Genomic DNA, 26,322 nt, shown 5'->3' on the forward strand with positions numbered 1-26,322 from the left:
GTTTCCAGTAGATGTGTTCTGAGGCTAAGCGTTACCACGTGAACACATGTGTACTAGCGCCCAGTGAGTGATCCAAAGCTAGATGTGAGCACCCTAGGAATAGCTTGTGCCTGGCAGTCAGAGGCAAGAAGCCACCCAAGGAGAAGGACAATGGTGCTCAGTGAGCCCTCCTGACAGGGCATAGGAAAACAATTCCTTGGTTTTCATTTATCCAGAATTTCCTTCCAAAGTACCAATGGAAGGCTTTGAGCTCACACAGGCCAACAGAAGTGAAGATGGTTACCTCTATGAAAACTATAGGTGACCACTCTCTAGAAGGAAAGCCAGGGGGATACATGCCAAGTTACAGGCTATCATAATTTAGAGTGTGTACTTTCACTTGTTGGTGTATGCATACGTTGTATCTATGTGTGTGTTCTGGTGCATACATTGTATGTGTGTGCATGTGTGCATGTGTGTATTGTGGTATATACTTGTGTGTGTTCTGGTACATGCTTAATGGTGTATGTGTTTTGGTGCACATTTTGTGTGTGTGTGTATGTATGTGTGTGTATTGTGGCACACACTTGAGTGTGTATATGTTCTAGTACACACTTGAGTGTGTGTATGTGTTCTGGTACACACTTGTGTGTGTGTATGTATGTGTGTGTATTGTGGCACACACTTGAGTGTGTATATGTTCTAGTGCACACTTGAGTGTGTGTATGTGTTCTGGTACACGTGTGTGTGTGTGTGTCTGTGTGTGTGTGTGTGTGTGTGTGTGTGTTAGTCTTGGCCTGGAGCATGGCCCCTCAGCGAGCCAGCAAAGCCCAAGGATCTTCCTGCCTCTGCCTCCCCAGCACTGGGATCACAAGGGAGCAGTCCTGTGCAGGTTTGCTGGTTTCTTTACATGGGTTCTGTGGCTCAAACTCCATCCCTGGTGTGTGTGTGTGTGTGTGTGTGTGCATTAATTAATTAATTGACTGAAATATCTCCAGCCCTGGCTTATATACAGTTTTTTAAAAATCTATGTCTGTTTAAGGATAGAAACTTGAAGTCCGACAGTTCTTAAATAAGTTGGTTTTTACACTCAGTAGAAATCAGCAAGCCAGAACAGACAAATCTGTGACCTGCCCGACACTGAAACACAATACAATTTCAGCGTACAGAGCAGTGTGCCCTCTAGACATACAACCAAGTCACAGGCTCAAACGGTTACTTTCTAGTACTGAGATTTAAAATTTTTAAGTAATGAGCAAAAATAGCTTTAATATTTTATTTCATATCCCCAAAATTACCACTCCAATTTGTATTTAATGTTAAAAAACACGATATAATACTTTATTCACACTTTTTTTTAACCCAGCCTTTCAAATCTGGTGCACAATTGCATGCTTACAGGCCAGACTTAAGACTGATCGGCTTGAGGGGCAGAGGTACCAAGCGCAGACACTCTGGTTCACAGGCGGTGAGAGCAGATGTCTCTACAGTCCCCTTGTTGCTTCCAGAGTTTGTTTCTCCAACTTGAAGGCATTTTCAGCATCCCCATCGCTGCTAATGAGGGTCTTTAATTACAGGGGATGATGGCCAATGGACCGCTTGGCTCATTAGCTTCAGGCAAAGCAGGCTGGGGTGGAGCCATGGTGGGTTAGCTTCTTTGTTTTCCTCATTAATTCAGTGACTCAATCACTCCTCCAACCTGTGTTTACTGGATGCTTACTGAGTAGTAGTAGGCTCTGTGAAAATAGCCGGTTAGACCTTCTACCTTCAACAAGCTTTTTTGTTTTGTTTGTGTCTTATTTTTACTGATACAAAGTTATAAACAATGAGACTGTTTTCCATACCTAAGGAAAGTCAGGACCATTGTTCACCAGTATGGCTAAAGCCCATGCCATTTGATTAGACCAGTGCTTCTCGAACTTGTGTGTAAATCAGAATCGCAGTGCAAGGGGCCTCGTTAACCATAGGTCAAAGACTGGGGTGCGTCTCAGTGTGTCTCAGCTCGACTTGCAGACATAAGCACCCACCTGAGTTTAATCCCCAGAAAGTACAAATTAGAAGCTGGGCAGCTGGGGCTGGAAAAGACGACTCAGGAGTTAGGAATGGCTAGCTGCTTTTGCAGGAGACCCAGGTCCCATGTCCAGAACACAGTAGCTTCTGTAACTCCAGTTCTGGGAGGTCTGATCACCTCTTGTGGGTCTTCCTGCATGTCACACACACACACACACACACACACACACACACACACACACGCACACACACGCACTCTCACATACACTTACACTGTTTTTTCAAGCTAGGGTTGATGATACATGCTGGAAATCCCAGAATGGAAAAGACTCAGACAGATGATTCTTTAAGGCTCACTGCCCAGCCTGCTTGGTAAACTTAAGACCTTCTATAGAAATATAAAGTGATTAGCATCTGAGAAATGACAGCTGAAGTTGTCTTCTGGGCTCTGTGTGTGTGTGTGTGTGTGTGTGTGTGTGTGTGTGTGTGTGTGTGTGTGTAGGGGGAGGTGCTAAGTCAGGGAGCAGTCTGCCTTTCTAACGAGTCTCATGTCTGGAGGCCGACACTTCTAGAACCTCTATACTGATGTGGTCTCCTTCAAGGTCTTCTTTTGAAGAAGTCTACAAACCTGCAGACAGCCAGGCTGCCCTGTAGAATCAACAACCACAAGATTCACATCTCAGAGCGTCCCTTTGAATAGGCAGCTCACCTCCCTGAGCTGTTTATAAGATACAGGTGTAGCACACCAATGGGAAATTCCTTGAGAAACTTACAGAGGGACAGTGGGGAAGGAATGAGCCAGGTGACTGCATCTCTGCCTCAAGGACTAGCCTCTCCAGTCATGACCTCACCAACCCCTCTGTGATCAGGGTCAGTGACAGGCCTAGTTCCCCTGTGTTCTAGCCACACCCTTGTCGGAGCTACAACAGGGCCCCTGCATTGCATTGCTACCAGCAGTTGAGCACAGTGGCTGTCTTCCATCTCTTGGATTGTCACTGTTTTAAGAGACCTCTGACTGGGTAGACGGCAGTCACAGGACTGACTCTCCAAAGCCACTGTACCTTTATGCCTTAAACAACTCAAAAGCAAGTTCAGACAATGGATGTAGCGACTAGGTTGGGTGGCTAAATGACCTGTATATGTAATCCTGGCTGCATGTGAGCAGGAGGCCCTCTGACACACACACCCCCATCCCTCTTGCAGTAATGCCATCTGTCCTGTGTCGGGACACTCTTCAGTCAAGTACCATAACGAGACTGCGGAAGGAATGCAAAATGCTTCTCACTTATGTGGCATTAAAAAAATAATAATCTCATTATATTTGATGAATATGGTTCTGCTGGCTGTTTTGTTAAGAAATCAGTTACTGCCAGTTTGCCAGTTTATGCTTGGCCCTATCTTAGGCAAATAAGAGAATCAGGACTGGAAAGATGCCTCAGAAGTTAAGAACACTTGAGGCTCTTCCAGAGGACCAGTGTTAAGTTCCCAGCACTGATGTGGTGGGTTCCAACTCTTATCTAGTGCCTGGGGCTCTGACTCCCTCATCTGTGCTTGTACCACATATGCAATATGCAAATATACATGCCGACAAAGCCCTCACACATGTAAGTAATGCTCATTAAAAACCTTAAATGGAAGAATCAAAAGAACTGTAGCCGAGTGGGGAATGGGAGAGTTACACAGGTGAGGAAGCACAGTGCTCCTGGGGAGGGGGGTGGCTCAGGTGACAAAGTGCTGACCTCAGCAGCCTGAGCACTTAGGTTCAGTCCCTAGTCATCTAAAGCTCCAGCAAGGTTTATAAGAAGGTAGTGCCGCCTTATAACCTCAGGGCTAGGACGGCGGAGACAGGACTATCCCTGGGGCAGGCTGACCAGCCTTTCTAGCCCATAGTGAGCTCATAGGTTCAGCAAGAGACCCTGTCCCCACAAAATTGAAGAAGATACTCAGTGTCAATCTCTGGTGCCCACACCATGTACACACATAAACATTTAGGAACACACACATGCATACACACATGCATATATACACACATGCATAAACATATACACCCATCCATGCACACAGACACATGTATAAACATATACACCCCTCCATGCACGCACACACACACACACACACACACACACACAGAGGAGTGCCAACAAGGACTGCTCACAGCTTCTACACTGTTGCCAAGTAATTCTTCATGGGGAGGCCAGTCCTAGAAATTTGACAATAAAAGCATCTTACAGTGTTGTTCAATGTCCCCGAAGAGGGGAAACCACCGTGGGGGTTGGGGGACCATGGAACTGACATCATCTGCGTTGATGAGGGCTGGGAGACATGAGCCTGAAAGAAGACCAAGAAAGATGAAACAGGAAAAAGAAAGCTGAGCTAGATCAGGGGTGACAGGAAGAACATGTGTTGCCCCAGGAGATGGCGGGGAAGGGGGAGCTGTTATCTCAGAATATGAAAATGCCAAGGATGAGAGATACTCAGACAGGAGTCCCACGGCTGCTGATGGAGGTGTCCCCAGGGAGAGGCAAGAATGAATGAGTCTGAGGAGTGGGTAGCGGGATGTCGCCCCTCAGGGCAGATATCGGCAGTCAAGAAGGCAGTACAAGGGAAGAGAGGAGATGGGTAACAGGTATGTCTCATGTGCTGTGTGTCAGACACTGCTTGAATGGTTCCCATGTCAATCAAACCCATGGAACAACCTCTGAGCAACCCGTAAAGTCATTTTCATTTTATACAGCCGGGGAAGATGGAGGCTTAGAAGGGGAAAGCAATGTCTCCTCCTTGGGAAGTGGAAATCGTCCCTTACCCCCATCCCCCACCCCCCACCCCACCCCTGATGCCTGACTGCCTAGTTTTCCTCTTACCTGCTATGCTGAGCTGGGCTTTCAGGGCGATGGGCTTCTGAGAGAGGGAATAGGTCTGGAATATAGGTGGTCATGCAAGATCCAAAGGAAAGGAGGCTCCTACTCTGAGCCTAGGCCAGGGTCGCAGAGTTCACAGGAGAGCCGTAGAAAGGTCAAGAGACAGCCTGGGAAAGCTAGAGGGAAGACGTCAGTTCAGGTGTCCCTGAGGCTGGAACAGGGGTGGGGACAGAGGATAAGAGAGGTGAGACATCCAAGGCAGCCAGAGCAGGTCACTGAGGGACAAGTCAGGTGACTGTGCTGCTCATGGCCAGGGTCTGTGTAGGTGGCTTGGCCATCACAGTAGAATCCTCTTCTTAGAAGACACTATCCTATCACGAGACTAAAAGAGACAGATTAGACCCCAAGGACCAGCCTAGTGATGCTTCTGGTCCCAATCTGTATCAGTAGAGGAAGATTTGTTTTGTTTTGTTTTTTGTTTTTCAAGACAGGGTTTCTATGTGTATCCCAGGCTGTCCTGGAACTCTGTAGACCAGGCTGGCCTCGAACTCAGAAATCTGCCTGCCTCTGCCTCCCAAGTGATGGAATTAAAGGTGTGTGCCACCACTGCCCAATTTGAGAACTTAGATTTGTTTGTTTGTTTGTTTGTTTTTGCAGACAAGATTTCTCTGTGTAGCCCTGGCTGTCCTGGACCAGGCAGACCAGGCTGGCCTTGAACTCAACAGAGATCTGCCTTCTTTTGCTTTCTGAGAGCTGGGATTAAAGGAGTGAGAGATGATTAATTCAGCAGGAAAAGGGCAGGCTGGAGGTAAACCAAGCAGACAGGAGCCCCCAGCAGAGTCCTAGCAAGTTGGGAAAGGATCAGTCAATGGCTCTAGAGAGAGCCATGTGCTGTCAAGACTGGCTGAATTGTCTGTTCTTATGGGAGGCAAAAGACCCCAGATTTGTGCCCATGTGAGGCAGTTCATCCCTGAAGGCTCATTCTACACAGATGCCTGTAGATGGACAGACATTGGGAGGGCGGGGTTGGAAGGGATTTGCATACTCAACAGGGCTGTGGGTTTGGATTTGTCCAAAGTGCTTGGCGTTAGTGTTGAGAATGAGAGAGGAGCCAAATGCTACTTTAGGGGTGGGGCATCGTTTTTCTCATATGCAAATCTAGTTCTAGAAACATTCTCTATGACTTGGTGTGTGAGGGGTTTGCTGCGTTCTTCCTGTGGGTGTGTGGTCCATGCCTGCAGCCTTCCTTCCTAAAGCCATTGCTATACTGCAGAGAGAGAGCTGTGAGAGATCTGGCCCTGGGCTCTGAGGGCAAACAGATAGAAAAACCAAGTACCAGTGCAGGGCTTCCTGCTGTGCAGACCTCACAGTGCTGGCTTCATCAGTTAGCAGCACCACCTTTCTCTGACAGCCTACTCAATAATGCATAAATACTGATCTTCACAAATTCCCAATTCGTGCTTCTGATTGTGTGATAGTGCTATTCACATAATGTGAGCTACGAGTGCTGGCCGTACATAGAACACTAAATTTCCTAGCCCCAACTTGATCATAGAAGAAAGAGGAAAATTCCGTCTTGGTAAAATATTCTACCTGGCTCATCTATTCAGTGTATTCTCTTGTAAATAACCCGACCCTCCCACATGAAATTTAATCAGTGTTTATGTTGTCAAAAGGCTTTCCATTCCCTTTGGTTCCAAATTTGGGAGATCTTGGATAACTCGTACACCTGACAAGGCACTTTAGTTCAAACAGCCAACATTCAGTGCTCAAGAGCTGTGTGTGTCCAGAGGCCACCTCAGCAGACAGTGACAATCTAAGTAAGCTCTTTGTCTTAGACTCCAGGAACAATGTTGGCTGTCACTCTGACCTTGCGGGTGGGTAGTCACATGCCCCAGACCAAGGTCATCTGAACTTGATGTAGTTTACGTTCCACTTCTCACCTCAGGCAGGCTTCATTACCAGAGAGAAACTATTTAACAGGCATTTATCACCGAGGGAGGCCACAGAGCATCCAATCCAAACGGCTGACATCCAGCCATGCCTGAATCTGGATGAAAACAAACAGAAACGGAGTCCAAGTTTGTGGGGAGGAGGAATTTCCAATATAAGAAAAGCGACACACCACCAGTCCGGAATTATTGGGTTCTGCTACAGCCATGGAAAAAACTGAGAACTGAAGTTTGTTTTTCGTTTTTGTTTTTTTTTTTCCTTACATTTGGGATTCTGGGCTCAGACCCCTCGAGTCCATCTTTGTGCTTAGCAGCAAGCACACAGGCTAGCTGTAAGGTGTTGTTACTAAAAAGGAAAGAAAAATCGAGATGATATTTTGCAAAAAATCACTGGGTTGATTTTGAGGGTCCAAAAGAATAGGACAAAATTCAGGAGCTCGGAAATAGCTTGATCCGTAACATGCTTGACTTGCGAACAAGAGAAACTGAGTTAAATGGACAGAGTTGGGCATGGTGCCACGTGCCTATGATTGTCACACAGAGGAGATGGCCCCTGGCAGATCCCTGGAGAGAGCCTGCCTCTCAAAACAAGATGGGCAGCTCCTGAAGAAAAGATACTCAGGGTTGACTTCTGGCCCCTACAGAGTGCATACACGCATGCATACATAGAAGGGGGTTGGAGGGAGAGAAAGAAAGAGGCAGATACAGAGAAACACAGAGAGAATGTTCAGTGCAGAAACCTGACCCAGCCTAGATGGAGGGACCGAGAGCAGAAAACACCCGGAGCCATGGCCCGCAGGCCTGGCTGTGTGTTACTGGTCTCTGGTATGGGGACTTCCCACCACCTCCCTGTGACCCTTCAGAGTCAAACCCTACTTTAGACTCATTCCTGATCAAACAGAGCCTCAGCATGATTGCAGAGACTTCTCCAGGCTTCTGGAGACAACCTTTCCTTAATAAACAATGATAAAATTGCTTTCTGGTAATGAATGGCTGTCGGGTTTTCACTCATCAATATTTTATGACTGCACATTTGTGCCAGGACATAACAGACTCAGTCTGATTGTACCTGCAAAAGAAGGTACAAGAGGTGGGTCATGAGGATGCAGTTGGCCATCAGTGGCAACACGGACTCTCCGTGACAGTGGGTGTCGACCCTGGCCCTCACTGCCTGGATGTCTTCTGAGAATGTCCAGACAGAGCAACAGGCAAACCACCCGGCTCTCTGATGCTGCCTTCTCTGAGACAGATTTGTTCCACAGAAAGTACACTGCAAACCTCAGCAGGATCCCAGTGAACTCAGAGATGTATTGCCCACCATTTAATGTCTGTATTAGTGCAGAGAGCCTGCCCCATGGCCACAGGGGAAGCTCAGCCTCTGTGACATCCTGGGCACTTTCTCAGAAGAACTGCTGAGTATGTTTCTGGGCACGCCCTTGTTGATCCATTTCCCCCTTTTAAAAGCCGCAGCGCCACGATGTTATCTGAAATTATAACAGTTATATATGCGCTGTCCAGGAAAGAGTCAAGAAGGAAAGTCCTCAGGGATCTGGGACTCACAGCCTTTCCTTTCCATGTCAGTGGGCATTGGATTGAACATGAGAAATTGAAGTGACAGAAAGAGGGAAAAGTTCTATGGGAAAGAAAGAAATTGGAAGCAGATATTCATTTCCAGGGCTCCCATGAAGAAGACAAACTGAAACACCCCCCCTCCACCTAATAAATAAAAATTAGAAGCAGCATAAATGTATGGCAGTGGGAAAATGGATCGTTACAATGTTGCAGAACTCTGTGACAACCGTTACTAAATATTTCACTGCACTAACTACACTATTTGGCTATGCTAACAAAACGGCTCAGTGGTAGAGCACTCACCCAGCATGCTCTGGGCTCAGTCTTCAGTGTTGAAAACAGAAAAGATCAATGGCTTATAAACATTATCTGGGTATAATTTTTGATAGCACAGGCAAATACAAAATGCAAAATTGTGTCTGCATTGTGATGTTAACATGACAATGGAGGGGGGACAACACATCCTCTCGGAGACAGGGGGTGCAGGGAGGAGGTATGGGATGTGGAACAGTCAGAGGGTGGACTGGACGGGGAATAAAATCTGAAGTGTAAAAAAAAAAGGAAAAAAACAGAAACAATAATAAAAAATAAACTTTATCTGGGTATAATTTTGATAGCACATGCAAATATGAAATACAAAATTGTGTCTGCATTGTGATCTTAAGACATCTAGAAGCCTAGGGAAATGACCGAAACTACAAGGTTTCTCTCTCTCTTTTCCTTTTCTTTTCTCATAGACTGATGAGTGATTTCAGTTGTTCCTGTGTGTTCTTTCTGTTTCTGATCAGGAGACAAACCAATCAGTGCAAATGCATAAAGTTGAGTAGATGGCTGTTTAAAACTCATTACTCGCTGTGTTCCTGGCTGGAGCAAGTTCAGTTTTACTCAGAAGGCTGCCTTCCCTCTGGGACAGTGAGATCCAGCGGGTATCCTACGTGACTCTCACAGGCATTCTGGGAGTTAGCGTTAGGGTTAGGGTTGTTGGGGTTAGGGTTGTTGGGGTTAGGGTTGTTAGGGTTAGGGTTGGGGTTGTTGGGGTTAGGGTTGTTAGGGTTAGGGTTAAGGTTGTTAGGGTTAGGGTTGGGGTTGTTGGGGTTAGGGTTGTTAGGGTTAGGGTTGGGGTTGTTAGGGTTAGGGTTGGGGTTGTTAGGGTTAGGGTTAGGGTTGTTAGGGTTAGGGTTAGGGTTGTTAGGGTTAGGGTTGGGGTTGTTAGGGTTAGGGTTAGGGTTGTTAGGGTTAGGGTTAAGGTTGTTAGGGTTAGGGTTGGGGTTGTTAGGGTTAGGGAGGCACTAATGGGAAAAAACTGTGAAAACAGCCAAGGGCAGATGCCAGCAGGACATGTGGCCATTGAGAGCCACTGGGATGACTACTGTCTTTTGCAGAAGCATAAGGAAGGAGAAACTGAACATGCATGTATGTGTTGCTAAGAATCAGAGCCCGCTGGGACTCGGAAACTGAGTTGTGGGCAGCACTTAGCCACACCCTGCAGGAGGGGCTCAGAAGGCCCAGGTTTGGACCATGGCAGTGTTAGTTCTAACTAGTCTCAGGTTTTTCCTTTACGGGAGATACCTCAGAGCACGTGGCTAGCGTGAGTCCTTGAGCTGCCCCTGGGACTGATATTCATTCTGCTTTATTCATAGCAGAGTCGGGGAGGAAAGTGCCACATCTGGATGCAGCCAGAGGCTATTCTGCGTTTTGTCAATCGCCTGCAAGCAGCTGTGTAGTGCCAGGGTCTGGGCTGGGGCGAGGATCCCCATCCTTAATCCGTATTAGAATCCCCCAAGGAGGCCAGACATTTTTCGTGCTATTTTCTTTTTCTTTTTTAACCCATGTTTGATGACTAGTTTTGATTGGCATGTTGAGTAGATAGAGAAAGACCTATGGAATTAGTGTGGCATGCCTCTGGGTGTGTCTGTGATTGTGGCTCCGGAGAAAATTAGATGCTGAGGCCTCTGACATAATTGATGATTAATCCTTTATAAGCTCTTTAATAGGAGAACATTATGGGGGGTCAAGTAAGTAGGAGGTGGAGCTAAGTTGAGGGATACAGCACTGAGGACGTGTACCCCACTGAGGGAGTCGGGGTCTGAATGTGCCTTATTGTCTCCCTGCGTTCCCCATCATTTTGCTTTTTTTTTGTTGTTGTTGGAAAAGTTAAACAAACAAACAGTGATTCTCACTAACTCACAAACCCTCTATTAGTATAAGAAAGACCCCCAAGGGCACTCTGAGCTCTGGCCTCTTAAGTCTTCTCCTGTCCATTAAGAAGTGGCTCAGCCTTGTGTTCCTACCACTATGATGTTCTGCCCAAGCACAAGAGGCCAGGCAATTGTGAATGAGCCCTCCGTGACTGTGAAGCCAACAACAGATTATTTCCCTGAAGTTGTTTGTGTCAGGTATTCTAACCACAGTGACAAAAAGTAACGCACCATGCACACTTCATCTCTCATAAACCATACACATCCACAAGTAAACAAGTTTCCCCCTAAAGACCCCAGATCAACATGTGGGTGTGCCACCAAGCCAGAGTATGCCTTGACATTTAAATGTGAGACCCAGTGTCCTGACACTCGGCTAAACCAGGGCAGCTCACGTGACAGTGACTGATACAAACACAGCTCACTCAGTCGGAGATCCTGTGTTTGGCTGTGAGGGACTGAGTTTAGCTAAACACCTATATATTGCCTTCCCAGAGTCCCAGGACTTGGCTTTTCTTAGTGTCTGAAAGTTTGCAGAGACAGTGAGAAACACAGGTGTTTGTGGCATATCTAACAAAATATTTCAGTCCCTCGGCTCAAAGGGCTACCTACAGGGAAAAGCCAGGAGGGGTAATGGGCAGGTGTCTCCTGTGAGGAGTGAGCCTCAGTCTGACCTGGTGGGTGAGGGTCTCACACAAGAGGAGTCGGTCTCACAGGGTACCACATCCCACGTTCGGGCTGCCATAGGCTCGTAGCCATGCCATAATGCAAAAACTGTATTCAGCCTGCCTGCAAACATCAGTCTGCAGCTCACCTTAGCTGTTGTCCTGTATGCTTTTGGGTATGTAGGAACTGGTAGCCATTTCAACCAATTGCAAGAACTATAAACCTATTTCTCTCTGTTTTCTACCAGATATTTACTGAGTGATTAGCCATCTCTGGAAATCATTGCTGAAACATTGAAACTTCAGTAATGTGCACACACACACATACACACACACACACACACACACACACACACTAGTCCTAATAACCACAGGAACTTGGTAATAACCCACTCATCCTGATTCTCTCAGCTTTTGCAATGTGATTTCACAATGTGGATAGGGTCCCGTATTAGAGAACCTATTAAGCACCAATATGGAATGGAAAAACTCAGTGCTGCCAATCATAAAATTGCATTTAGATGCATCTGATTTTGGTCTGATTTTCATTTGGGGACTTGGTGGTGTCATCAGAAGGTGCCATGGGCCAGCAGAGTGTTTATGAGGTATGGGGTGAAATGGCACTGATCTGCTACTGATAAGTTCTTCCAGGCTGTCGTTGGAAATTAAAAAAGCAAGGCTATTTGGCTTTTCTCATTATCACGTTAGTACAAAGGCGTTAAGTTGAGAGTATTGGCCCACTGTGGGATTGGGTCTACATTAAGTATGTTGGTCCAAGCATGTGATGGATGCTTATCTACTTGGTCCTTTTAAACACTGACATCTGTTTGTGAGAATAAAGAGAAACACCGTATGAGAAGGACTTGGCTAATTTTCCATAAATAGTTAAATACACAAAATAACTAAGTTATTAAGGGAAACGTTTCATTTTGGGTCACCACTCTACTCTGGCAGTTCCAGTGTAAGATTGGGAGCATGTGTAGGAAGAAGACATTCGGGTCCTAAGTCAAGGTGTGGAGAGCGCGAGAAAGCCGACATCCCACAATCCCTTTCAGGATGCATTAGTTGTTTTCTCATTGTTGTGACCAAAGCCTCGACGCGAAGCAATTTAGACAGGACTCTTTTCCTCTGACCTACAGTTTAAGTTAGACTCTGAGGGGACACACTCCCCTGCAGCAATGGGAGCGAGAAACTGACAAGTCACATGGCCTGTGTCAGGAAGCAGAGCGCAGACAGGAAGTAGATCTGTGCTATAAAACCTCAAGGCCCCACCCCCATGACCCTCTTTCTCCCATGTACTGCCACCAGCTGTGGACCAAGCATTCAAACCCAGGAGCCTAAAGGGGGACGTTTTACATTTAAACCACAGCAGGGGATGTGCCCTCAATGACCTAAAGACCAGCTGACCCCTGAGGATCCACAGCACCTGCCAAGGAGGCACCCTGGGGACCCAGACTTTAACACATCCAACCCACAACAGAGGACACAGGCGAGTCACTCAGTGTTGCCCAGAGTGAACTACAAGGATGTTAAAGAGTCCAAAGCGAAGCCATAGTCGGTGGACTCAGAAGACTGGTTACCAGGAAAGTATGGTATAGCATTTTATGCCCAAAGATAAGCGCCTTCTCTGTCATTACCTTTGCACAGCCACAGAGGTTCAGTCACCCAGTGGGCACCTATCTGAGACAACATGGCTCTGCCTTGACTCTCAGTAAAGTGCTCCTTCCACCCACCCCACCCCCTTGGTTTCTCCTGGTGCAATAGCTCCATAATAGCTCTGCAGATCAAAGAATTAATTCCAGTAGCATAAGGTGGTTTTCTTAGAAGTAAATGATCTGCAGGGAAATGTGTGTTAAAAGGCCTGGGTTTCTGATCGAGTCCCATACATTATACATAACCATGTGCTTAGGAGACAGCTTGAGAGCCCAAAAGCTTAGACTGGCCGAGCCGTGACTGAAGTAACCTCCTCCTCTGGGCTTCAGGAATGACGTTAAGTCTCTGAATAATGTCTTACACACAGTCTTCTAGGAAGGCACAGAGGACAACTTCCAAAAATGATCAATGAAATCTCTGAACTTGTAATTAATTTCCTCCAAGCAGCAGAGACATTTCCACACCATCTACGTTTGTGACTGTGAGGGCATTAAAATAACTTCAGTCTCCTGTGAACGTTTTATGCCCCAACTAAAACTCAGTTTCAAAAATTACATTTTTTCTCACTATGAAGCAACATATTTTGCTTATGGAAACTTCAAAAAGTATAATGAAAATGGAAATAGATTTTAGCCTAATAGTACTCTAAGTCCTAAGTCAGAGATATCTGCAGTTAACGTTTTGACACATCCTGATTTTTCTCTGAATAACATATTTTACACAAACATTTGGTCACATCGTATATTGCTGTTTTGAAAACAGATTTCCCCCTAATAGGCTATTCACCATCCCACCTCATCTTTACTGGGTTTTATAATAGTTCTGTGTATGATCAAATCATAGTTCATCTACTCTCAGGTTAACTCTGCAGTTGTCCCCAGGTTTTAATAATAAGCGGTCATGTTGTCTTCAATCTTTGTGACATTTCCCTTACACCAACTATGTAAACAACTATTGTGCTGTTCCTGGACCCAGTGATTTATGTATTTACAGATTTGCTGTTATTTTACGTGTGTGAGCATTTGTGCCTGCGTGCACGTCTATGCGCATACCACATGTGTGTGGTGCCCACAGAGGCCACAAGAGGGTGGTGGATCCCTTGTAACTGGAGATACGGATGGTTGTGAGCCGAAGTGTGGGTGCTGAGAACTTGCCAAGCAGCAAGTGCCCTGGATCACTGTGCCATCTCTCCAGCCCCAGAGTTTTGTCTTTAAAGTTTTGATGGACAGGACTTCCTTGTGTCTGCAAAGGTTATGTTAGTTCATATCTCTACCAAAAGCATATACACCTGGATTTCTGCTCTTAGCATCATCATTGAGAAATAAACCTTAGAACGCACTTATTTCAATGAGTTGATCAGGACTCACACATTTTGAAAATAAACTCCTGGGTTATTCTCACCTTCTTCATGTGAGATGGCCTGTACATGCTACACACACACACACACACTCACCCCTTCCTCTTAGAATATTTGTCTTTCTTACTTATTGGCAAGTATTTCTGAAGGGCTTTGTGGTGCACGTAAAAATTACTTTTCTACTTTATCATTTGCACTTTAGGGAAGTTTTGACATGTAATTTTTCAGTTGTATATGAGAAAGCATCTGTGTTCTTTATGCAGGTTGTCTTGCTACCGATGTTTAACCCTGGGGTGAGTAAAACGGCTCACTCGCTGCTGAGGCTGGTGTTCTGACTTCAGTCTCTGGAACCCACTCGGTGGTGGCAAAAGACTAAGTCACGCAGGCTGTCCTCAGGCCTCCGTGCTGGTGTACGTGTGTGCATATGCGCATACGCACTCATACATACCCGTATAGATAAATAAACCTAATACAACATTTTAAAAATGACCTCCTCAAATCTGTGTGTTTTTAATGATGTTTTATAGTTTTTTATATTTGAATGTTTGTTATATATCTGAGAGGCATGCCTCTGGTTTTAGATGATTTTCCCTCTTAAGCTATTTCTCACAAAACTATCTCTGTTTCTCTGCTAATTTGAGCTCTGTTTATCGAGTGATAAATCTTGAGAGAATTTGTGTCTATTTAGTAAGCACCGGTCTGTTGTTTCACTGTTCCGTTTATCCCTGGGCCTCTTATTACCCCCTCATTATTTCTCTTTGCAAATATCCTCAGCCATTTTTTTTCAGGTGAAACTCTGGCTTTAACTTATTGAGTCTGTCAGGGTTTCTCAAATCATTCTGTAGCGCTCATCGGCACTGAAATAGATGTACAAGGCCATCCAGATAGAGTAGGAGCAGTTCAAACACTGCATTTCCTTCCTCACCACTGGATGCCCCGGGGCGGGGGTGGGGGTGGCGGGAAGTTCAAAATCTCAGAGACTCCATAGTTTTGTAGTTTGCTTCATATGGGTCCTATCTATTATTATTAGTTATGCATTTGTTCCTAGAGAATTCTGTACATGAAAAAGAGAGAGAGAGAAAGTTATATTAGTAATCCCATTGAAGATTTTTATTCATTCTAATAAGGCAAAAAAGAGTAGGACCCCCCAAGTGGACATTTTTATTCTTTAAAGAGCTGCACGTTTATAAATAACAACCCCTGCTTCTGTGGTGCTGACATCCCTAGATCCCCTTCTTTCAAGGATGCAGATAGAATCTTATAGCGCATGCCAAGTGAGAGAGAAGTCAGCCGTCACGTCCAGGTCCTCACCGCTGCTTCAGTAGACGCCTGTCAGATTTCCTGGTGGTGACAGAGAAGCGTGACCTGCCACAGCGGGCTGTCCAGTGCCAACCATTTCCTTTGTTCTCTGCTTATCTTATCGTGCACACACTGGCACGCCAGTCTGATCCCTGTCCGTGTGCAGTCGCCAGTCGTCTCTGGCAGTGCAGAATCCACACCCCCACAGAGTACAAGCACATGCAGGTATTTGGAGCTCTGGCCTTCAGAAGAGCTGATTTTCATTTACACTGCACAGCGGTTCTGTGTGTATGTGTGCAGGGAAATCTGATAGTGTTGGAAGGGAATTAAACTCTACAAGGACAAAGGCACATTTCTTCCTTTTATACTCAAGGACAGGGTTTTGCATCCAGCTGGAAAAAGAGTTCCCCCAAAATAAGATCATCATTAATTTTCATTTGTTATGAGCATAGATTGGATTAGCTTGGTTAGTTAAAGTAAAAGATAAGGCAACTAAGCACTTTCATTTTCTTCCATGTTAAGTTGGACTAATTAATGTTTATGTGTGTGTGTGTGTGTGTGTGTGTGTGTGTGTGTGTGTATGTATGTATGTGTATATATTTATATTCCTGGGATCGCGGAGTAGCCACAAACTGAAGAACCTTTGATAGATGTGGACATTATAGCATCTTTCCATGAATTATGACATGATTGAACATGGGAATCCAAACTTTCTTGAGTATCTTGGTTACTTTTGTAAGCTGTGATAAATATCACAACCATGGCAATTTAAGGAAGAAAGAGGTTTGGGAACTAACTGTTCCAGAGGGTGAGTCCCATGCCTATCATAGCCGGGAGCAGCAAGCAGGCGGGCATGGAGTTAGAGCAGCAGCTGAAAACTTACATCCAGAGACACAACCAAGAAGTAGAGAGAGCTAACTGGGAATGGTATGGACTTTGGAAACCTCAAAGCCTGCTCCCGGTGACGTACCTCCTTCAGTAGGGCCACACTTCCTAAGTCTTTCCTAACAGTTCAACCAATTGGGGACCAAGTATTTAAACATGGGAGCCTATGGGAGGCATTCTTTTTTAAAACATCACACCGAGGCCTAACATTTCCACTAACAAAATAAATTATATATAATCTGAAAATATCCCAAATAAAAAATGTTTGAAAACCAGGCTTGGCAGTTTTGGTGGGTCTGACTTTCCATAACTAACCATATTGCATCAACTCTTCGAGTACCATTGACATCTTTGCAAAGGGAGTGGATTCCTCTCTGTTACCTTCATTCTTAAGCCAACCATTGGATTCTCCAGCTGCCAGGACTAAGAATTACGGCTTAGGGCTGGAGAGATGGCTCAGTGGTTAAGAGCACTGACTGCTCTTCCAAAGGTCCTAAGTTCAAATCCCAGCAACCACATGGTAGCTCACAACCATCTGTAACGAGATCTGACTCCCTCTTCTGGAGTGTCTGAAGACAGCTATGGTGTACTTACATATAATAAATAAAACTTTAAAAAAAAGAATTAGGGCTTAGTTGCTAGGGCCTCACTAGCTTCGTCGACTATATGTGTGAGCTAAAAGCATGAATAAAAATACTGTTCTTAGCTTCTATTCTAGACGAGTGTGTTGGAGAGTAGTCAGTCTCTCCCCCCTCCCCCCCTTTCTCCTTCTCGATCATCCTTTTTCTGTATAACTTCCAGATAAATAAGCTTACATGCATGGTATTTGTCTAATGTACCTAAGAATGATAGTGGGACCTCACCAAGCGTAGTTAACATTATCTAACCTGCCAGAAAGTCTAGCCCACTTACTGAGAAGTGTTGTGCCAACAGCAGTGATTTTCAGACTTCCTGAGGAGCCCAAATCACCTGGGGAATCCTTGAAAAATAGATGGAAGAATAGGGGGACGGAAGAGGGTTTATGGGACTTGCGGGGAGTGGGGACCCAGAAAAGGGGAAATCATTTGCAATGTAAATAAAAATAAATTAAAAAAAAAAAGAAAAAGAAAAATGCAGATTCTGGACAAGGTGGCTCAGAGTGAGGTCAGCACCACACTGATTCATTTTAACCGAGCTTCTCAGTGGAGCCCAGACTGCTGGTTCAGGGACCACATTTTGAGAGGCTTTGCCACCAAAGGACTATTGGTGTATGGGCTGTAAAATTCCTCTTTGTGAAGGGTTGGCCTGTGCAGTATGGGATATTTAACGGTATGCCTGGCCTCCACGCCAGGCGCCAGGAGTGTTCCCTCCCATTTGTGACAAACTAAAAAAAAAAAGTCTCCAGATATTTTCACACTTCCCCTGTGGACAGAATGACCCCCCCCCCAGATGGGAAACACTACCCTAAATGATCCCAACCATTGGCCAAGTGTGAGGTCTAGTCCACAGTATGACTTGTTTGTACCTTTGAATTAGCAGAATTCTGTTCTCTGAATGTATCGGCTGTCCCTAGAGCATGAGCCACAAAGGACAAAGGATTTCTCCTGTCCTGTATCCACAGCACCCAGAAGACTTTTGGACGTCTAGTGGACATCAATTGGATATTTAGATTTGTTAAATCTCTGGCTGTGTGTATAGCAATGCACAACCATACTCCAAGACTGTGGTAGAGTCTTGCGGACTAGAATATGAAGTGACATCTGCCCCCTGCCCTATCTTCATGCTGACTAAACTCCTGTTAGCAGAGGTGCCCACCACTCTGGCAGATGCCCTGTCAGCTGGCTAATGGTCTGTGAAACTTAAGTACACAAGGGAATGGCACTCTAGATGAAGCCTTCAGCTGGAAAGAGAGACTTCATCCACATCTTCCAAGGTGACATTTTTCACTCGTGTTTTAAGAAAGCGCTCTTAGTTACCTGAAGCAGCAGTTTGGAGTGAAAATCAGCTTTGGGTTGAAAGCACCCCGGTCTCTCAAAAGAAAATTATGGCCTCCCTTTCAAAGTCAGGCCTTGAAAAAATTAGTCATATATTGAGGAACAGTTACCAGAAGCTTCTAGCTAGCCCAAGATTTCTCTTTCACTGAGATATCTCCTTCACTGTTGGTCTCCCATTCCAGAGCACATGTGGCCAACCTCTCCTTCCTGCCCCCTTAGTTCTCTGACCAGGGGTCTGATTGCAAGGTTGGTGCTGGACATAGACTCACAAATATACATTATCATTTGCACCTCTCTGCCAACAACTCCCAACCATTAGGAGGAGGAATCTTTATAAATGTAAAAGCCATTTCAGGCTTTTGTATTTTCCTTCAGAATGCTTGTGCAAAATACCCTTGGTAAGTAAGTAGTAATTCCTGTCAGCTTGAAAAGTCGCTAACCAATTTCGCTCCCTCCCCCACCCCAAAGTCTAGTGTTCTTCAACCATTAGCTATTGTAGACTTGATTATTCTTTCTCAAGAGCTGTATTTAAACCACAAAGAGCCACTCTAAGAAACAGAGGCACAGTTGTTGCACACGTGTGCACACACACACAAAGTCCCACACAGAATAATTGGGGATTAGACCAAAACACTCAGCTACACCCTTTATGCCACGTACCTGCATACGCTGCCAGTATTGAAGAGCTCAGCGGGTGACCGGCTTTGTGATGGGCCCCCAGCTTCACTCTGAACATTGAGGGAAAACTTTTGCCTTTAGATTAGCATTTGAAACCCCAGGTGCTGAGGACACAGGCACTGGAGAGAGGGCCAGCAGAGCTCAGCTGACAGAATAAATTGATGAATTAAACACAGTGAGAGAGAGCCCACAGCTGCAAAAGGGCACCGCTACCTGTCAGTTCTACTATCAGAAGAGAAGCCTGAACTGGACCTTAAAGATGAGACTGTTCACCCCACCCCCACGCCCCAGTGCAGAGACCATTGTGCATATCTCCAGCTGTGCAGCAGCTGGCTTCCCCCCTGAGAGCACACAGGGTTGGGGGGTGCGGGCTCCAGGATAGACTGCTATGGAAAGAGCAGACCGGGGGCTCTGAGGACTCTGTGGACATTTAGAAGGCTGCCTGAGGGTTGTTGGGGGAAATGAATGAATCTGATCCAAAGACAATGAATGACTCCTGTCCACAGTAAGACTAGATGGTGGGGGGTGGGGAGGGGGAAGGGGAGGGGGCAGTCAACGCTTGGGCAGCTGCAGGAGACCTCCTAAGCTGCCTGGGTCCCACCCTGCACCTGTGCAGCAGGGTCAGCCCTTTGTAAATATTGCCCGTTATTTTTGTAGTTGTTATTGTTGCTAGTTCTTTTTATGTCTGATTCTCTCATGAGTTAGTGGCATGTTTAGGTCCTGAATTCAGTCTTCTGATCCTTCAACTTTCTTTTTTTAAACATGTCAACTCTCTGATTATCTCATGCAAGAGTGTTGGGGTTTGGGCTAACTTCCTAAGCTACAGTTGGCCCTTTCTGTTGAATCCTAGTTTCTAGCTCACTCTGTATGTGAAAGTTTAATATTTCTTAAAGAAGCACTTTGGAGGTATAAGATCAGTAGGGTCTATTGTGAGGAGAGCCCACAGAGACTCCCTCTGTCGGGCCCTTGCTATGCAAAGCTAGGCTTTGTAAAGGTGTAGGCGCTGCCTGCTCTGGCATTTCTGCATATTTGCCATGGGATTTTAGCTCCAAAGTTTTCAGATGCAATTAATGCATATATTTGATTGAGTTTCTTTGTAACTGATCTTTCTGTGTTTTAAACCCCTCTTTGGAAGTGCTAAATATACCCAGCTCATGTCACAGATGACATAAAACTACCAAAGTCTTATTATTTTGGGCCTCAAGGCCACCCAGTTGGTGTTCACAGAGCTCTTTCCTTGTTATTGATGTGCTCTGAGTCCATCCTTTCCTGCCTGGTGCTTAGGACGGCCACATCATCCAGTTTTGACCCCTTCCCAGCAGGCACACTAGATGCTGCTGGCCTTAACATCACCTGATAGGGAGATCACCTGGGTGCCATTTTGGGGGGAGGGTACCAAGAAAGTATTCAGGTTAACAAGGCAACCCATGGCCCTAGAGCTGGCTCCACAGCTACTTAATGGTTTGGGTTTTTGTTGTTGTTGTATCTCACTCTGTAGACCAGGCTAGCCTAGAACTCAAAAATCCACCTGCCTCTGCCTCCCAAGTGCTGGGATTAAAGGCGTGAGCTGCCACCACCTAGCTCTACGGTTCTAAGCAAGAGGTCTGGTCCGGGGATTGTCCTGATTATCCCTACCCTGCCCTTCCTCAGATGCTCCCTCCTCTCTGTTTGTATCCTGCCACTGCTGAACCTTTTATTTTCCCCAAGTTGTCAAGGACTGTTGACAGCTCTGAGGCACTCCTTACCCCTGGACTTGGTGTCTGCACTGCCACCAAGGCCTAAGGCTAACAGACTAGAGCAGAGGCTCTGCATCCCACAGCCTCTAAAAGAAAGCTGAAGTCCCACAGAGAGCTTCTGAGTCACAACTAGTCAGCCAAGGATTCTGTCAGATGGGGGGCGGGGGGCGGCGCGGGGCAGAAGAGTACCCTCTGGATACCTTCAGTATAGCTAAGCTTAAGTGAGGTGGCTGGGTGGTTTTGGTGGCGTGTCCCCTCATCTGAGGAAAGCTGTGCCCACTGTGTACCCAGGTTCCAAGTTGTTAAGTGCAGGAATCACTGGAGATTCTGGGCAAAAATGCAGATTCCTATGCAGTGTTTAGGATGAGCTGAGAGCCTGCCTCTCTGATGATCTGTTGTGTTGAAATGGATGCTGTGTGGACCTCACCCCATAGTAGTAGATCCAGCCTTGGCCACAAATTGGAATATCTCTGAGGAGCCTTTTAAATCACCAAGTGTAGGGAAAAAGAGGAGGGGGGGCACACACACTGGTGCCGCATTAGGGAGTGCTGCTTCAGCTACCTGTGGAGCAAGAGGCTGCCTTGCTAGCAGGGAAGGAGGTTTTGCTCAGAAGGCAGTGCCATTCTGGCATGGACCTCCCAGGTACCTGTTCTGAAGTTTGGTTGGCTGAGAGGAGGCTTGTCTGTGAGGCGGCTCGATCCTTCCCCTGGTGGCTGGAAACACTGAGGCCTGCATCATGTTTCTGTGCAGTGGGTTTTTAATAAGAGATAGCTCAGAGTTTTGATGCTTTATTATTAAAAGAGTAGAGAGAGAAAAAGAGAGAAGAAAAGAGAAAGGAGAAGATAGAGGGATGTGGGAAGGCCATGACCATGTGGAAATGGGAGAAAGAATAGAGGGGAGGAGCAGAGATGGGGAGAGGTGAGAGAGAGAGAGAGAGAGAGAGAGAGAGAGAGAGAGAAGAGGGGAGGGGAGGGGAGGGGAGGGGAGGAGAGGAGAGGAGAGGAGAGGAGGAAAACCAGGCTGTAGCCAGGTGACTGTAGGGGTGGAGTCCAGCCAGAACACTAGGGGCCTGGGGCGTGGCCACACATGACTGATGGCCACAGGATTATGGAGTTGGGGAGTCAGCAGTCTGGGAACATGGCTCACGGATTCTGTCCCTTGTAGAAGAATGTTCTTCTATTGGGTCTCCAGAGTGGCCTTGCTTCAACCAGGCTATAGACTGCCTCACACCACGGTCCCACAACCAGGCCTCACTCTGCCTACCCCAATGAGATCAGAATTCTGAGGCTAAGACAAGACTACCCTGCGTTTCAGAGCTCCCCAGATGACTCCTGCCTGGGTTGTTTGTGTGGAGTGCCTGTGTTGATGATGCCGACACTAATGCCTGCCGGGTTGGGAGTCTGCAGAAGTGTGTCATGTGGGAGAGTGGGTGTGAGTTAGCACGAGCATCTGCCTTCAGTTCACCAGCTCCGAACATCCCTGGAACCACTGCAGAGTCTTAGCAGACGCCCTCGCTGTTCTCTTCGCTTCTTGCTGTTCTCTTTGACACTAGGTGGTCACTATACAGCTGCCTGCCCTAAGCCTAGAATGGCTGGGGGGAGTCGGCGTGTGCGCAGAGCTGGAAGCCATACCTTCCTCTAGAGCAGGGGTCTCAGTCATGGTGGACATCAGATGGAGAGTCAGTGTGAGCAGGGGTGGGGGCGTGACCAGTTCTCCACTTACTCTCATGAAAGAGACAGGCCATGAGATACAGAATCTTTCAAAAATAGACTTAGGGGCCAGCTCTATGGATAAAGGTGCTTGCTACCATACCTGACCACCTGAGTTCTAACCCTGGAAGCCACAGTTGAAAGATCTGACTCCCTTGGCTTGTATACACACACATACACACATACACATATACACATACACATATACACACACTCATATACACATATACACACACTCATATACACCATCACACATACAAACATACATACATAAACACATACACATACACACATACATATATACACACATGCATGCACACATACACATATACATATATATATATATATACACATACTTATACATAAACTCACACATATACACAGTATGCTCCTCCTTCCCCCTACACAAATAAGTATAAATTTTTGAAAGAAAAAAATGCATTTGTATTTTCTTTAACATTTTAAAACAGGCTCTAAAAATAATTAAAAAAAGATTCTAAACAAAATACAGAAGTGATTTAAAAAATATCTATTAAATAATTGTTCACAAAAACAAGATGGATATTCTGTTTTTCAAAATGGATATTCCTTCCTGCCTTCCGATACTGCTACTTTTGAGGCCAGTGGACAAAGCGAGGAGATGCCTCGACTGGCCTTTAAGAACTCAGTTCAAGAAGGAAAATGAAGCCGGTTGGTGGTGGCGCACGCCTGCGATCCCAGCACTCTGGGAGGCAGAGGCAGAGGCAGGCGGATTTCTGAGTTCGAGGCCAGCCTGGTCTACAGAGTGAGTTCCAAGACAGCCAGGGCTACACAGAGAAACCCTGTCTCGAAAAAAACAAATCCAAAAAGCCAAAAAAAAAAAAAAAAAAAAAAAAAAAAAAAAAGAGAAGGAAAATGAAAGAGCCCATTGAGTTAATTTGGATGAGACAGGCTGCTATAACAAAACCAATATCATTCTAGGGTCTCCACCCAAGTGTATTAAACCGGTGTCAGGAGGAGCCCTCACCTCACCGCCTTCAGTCACTTGGGTCCCTCCTAACAAGTAGCCCTAAGGCTTGTGTTCTCTACAAGCCCTGCAGAGAAGGGAGTGGGTGTAGCCCACTCCCATGGAGATCATCTCCCCACTAGGCTGAACCACTCCCTATCTGCCTTTGAGCAGAATCCCAGCGGACCTTCTCAAGCCTGGGACCACAGAGCTGAAATGGCGTTCTGAAGGTGTGTGCTGTGTCTCCTTCTTTCCGCAGATATCGCCAACGGCACCAGTTCAGGGGGGTATCGCCCGCCTCCCAGAACCAAAGAAGTCATTATCAATGGCCAGACTGTGAAACTAAAGTACTGTTTTACCTGCAAGATTTTCCGACCCCCTCGAGCCTCCCACTGCAGCCTGTGTGATAACTGTGTAGGTGAGTAGGACCGGGGAATGCTACAAAGGTAGCAGGCACCTGCCCGGGTGCTGACATGGAGGGGACCTGTCTTTAACGTGTCTACTAAAGGCTAATGTGTCAACGCCCTCTCTGTCTCCACTGAACACGATCACCAGGCCTCCACTAGACACTGTTTTACTGTGGGTCTTTATTTTTTAACCCCCCACACCCCAGACCTTTGTTACCAGCAACCAGACCTTTGTTCCCCTTGGATGCCAGAGAAGGGACAGATGAAATAAAGCCATTGTGGCCCTGGGCCTTTCTGTTGCCCGACAGCTGACCGCACACATTAAACATGTGCTTTGTGCATTTCCCTTCCCCTCCCCACTGCTTGGAAGTGCCTTTTGGAGACTAAGGAGACCTCCGGTCTGAAGGAGGGAAAGAGACAGAGACAGCCAACTTCCATATGGAGCTAGACCTCAGACAGCGGGGACAGGCAGAGGGAAGGTGTCAGCTTGGAGGTCCTGGCTATGTATAGCCTCCTATTGCCCCAACGCTGGCTTCTACAAGTGACCCAGATCCAGACCGTCGGGTTTGCGTTAGGGATTCGTCTTCCTTTAGACTGAGAGCTGGTGTTCCTAGCCATCCTCCATCCTAAACATAGCTCCCAAGAGAAGACGGTGATGACAGGGACAGAGTAAGACTTGGCCACACTGCAGAAGATCGCAGTTCCTATAGCTGACCTCCCAGACGTGAGAATAAAAACATTGCCCCTTTCCTCGTGCCTGGAAGGAGATGGGCACCCTCAGAACCGTGTCTCCCTCAGAAACACATTATTGATTTCCACCGCTCTCTTTCGGTCTCAGAATTTTCTAGTCTCAATTCTGCCTGAGGGGGAAAAATCGGTGTTACAATGTAACCCCCGCCACACCAAGAAATTGTATTAATCTTAAATTAGCTTTATCCAAACTTTAATAATCTGCAGTTGGATACCGGGGCCACGTTTGTCTATATTTGTCTTGGTTTATGTTAACGTACATTTCTGTTAGTTTGTGATCCATGGTGGAGAAAGTTGGGCTTGTTTTCTTCTCCCTTCCCATGTAGTAAGGAGGCTGTATGTAGTAAGGGGTCAGCGGTGTGGCATAGGGTGGGCAGGCTCCAGATGTTCCCTGTATGACTTAGACAAGCTACGTAAACCGTGCTTCGGTTTCTTCATCGCTGTAGTGGACAGTTGAAAAATGACACAATCAGACAGGCACGAATTAATCAGAATAATGCCAGGCTTGGAGCAAGTGTTAGCTGCTGTTACTGCTGCTGCTGCTGCTGTTGCTGCTGCTGCTGCTGCTGCTGCTGCTGCTGCTGCTGCTGCTGCTGCGGCGGCGGCGGCGGCTGCTGCTGTTACTGTTGCTGCTGCTGTTACTGTTGCTGCTGCTGCCGCTACTGTTACTGCTATTACTTAGATGTTTTTGAGTGCCTGTGTCTAGCAAGTTCTTGATACAATGTCATGCTGTCAATTATAAAAACAGAATTGAACCGTGTCCTCCATTCAGGGAACATGGGGTGCTTATAAAGCCTAGATGCGATTGGGTGCCCTTTGTAGCTATACCTACCCCAGTGGCTATTCCACACCTACCTTGAGGACATTTGGGGCTAGACAGCACAGTGGCTTCAGTGGCATCCAGGGAACAGTCTGCAGGGATGATAAGCAGCCTTGGGACCTTTTCTTAGGTTTTCATTTTCATCCCTCGGTCTGGCTGGAATAGACTGTTGTGTTAGCACTCTGGTCATTTTTCGTGTTCTTTCCTATGTGTGCTGGGGGGGGAGGGGATATCTTAGGCTGCATATTGATTAAATCAGAAATGTTGTCTACAGATCGAAAGTGCTTCCTTCCTTATCATTTGTGACATCTGTACCCCTTTCTAACCTTTTGTCCCCGCTTGCTCATTTGTACCCATTTGTCTCAATCCTGTTTCCTATCTCTGGGCTAGAGCTGTCATCATGCTTAAAAAGGGAAACTTTTCCCATCTCATAGTTGGTTATGGTTTAGCAATTCCTGTTGGAGTTTTGTCACTTCTTACAGATTCATATAGTCCCATATTGCCCCACATTACCCAGAGGCACGTGTGTCTCTTAAAGAAGCCGGACAAACAGGGTGTAAATCTCCTTGCCAAAAGCATGAGTGAATTTTCACAGTTGGTGGCATGTTTTTGCCATAGTAAAACGGTTTGAGATAGTGTCTCCTCTGGTGGACTCTACCAACTGTGACAGCGAGAGCCACCAGCCCACCGTGGCAGGAGGCAATGGTGGCTCTTTTTGAGGACGTGGTCACAACAGCAGCCCACATGCAAGCTTGGCAGTGTTCCACAAGCCAGAGCTACCAAAGGGAAAAGAGATGGTGACAAGGCCTGGGGGCAGGGACAGGAAGAGGAAGGGC

The 26,322-nt window shown here is 46.3% G+C and overlaps 1 protein-coding gene across 3 annotated transcripts in view; it reads left to right on the forward strand.

Annotated features, from left to right (window-relative positions):
- Zdhhc14 (zinc finger DHHC-type palmitoyltransferase 14) overlaps window positions 1-26,322 on the forward strand; it is a 260,562-nt gene that overhangs the window by 173,521 nt on the left and 60,719 nt on the right. For all 3 annotated transcript variants that reach the window (XM_052169860.1, XM_052169861.1, XM_052169862.1), the window contains exon 3: window positions 23,769-23,927. In XM_052169860.1, the coding sequence (XP_052025820.1) occupies window positions 23,769-23,927 (159 nt within the window). The remainder of the gene's footprint in view (window positions 1-23,768; window positions 23,928-26,322) is intronic.

This window comes from Apodemus sylvaticus, chromosome 23 (assembly GCF_947179515.1).
Source record: "Apodemus sylvaticus chromosome 23, mApoSyl1.1, whole genome shotgun sequence".
Classification (NCBI taxonomy): Eukaryota; Metazoa; Chordata; class Mammalia; order Rodentia; family Muridae; genus Apodemus; species Apodemus sylvaticus.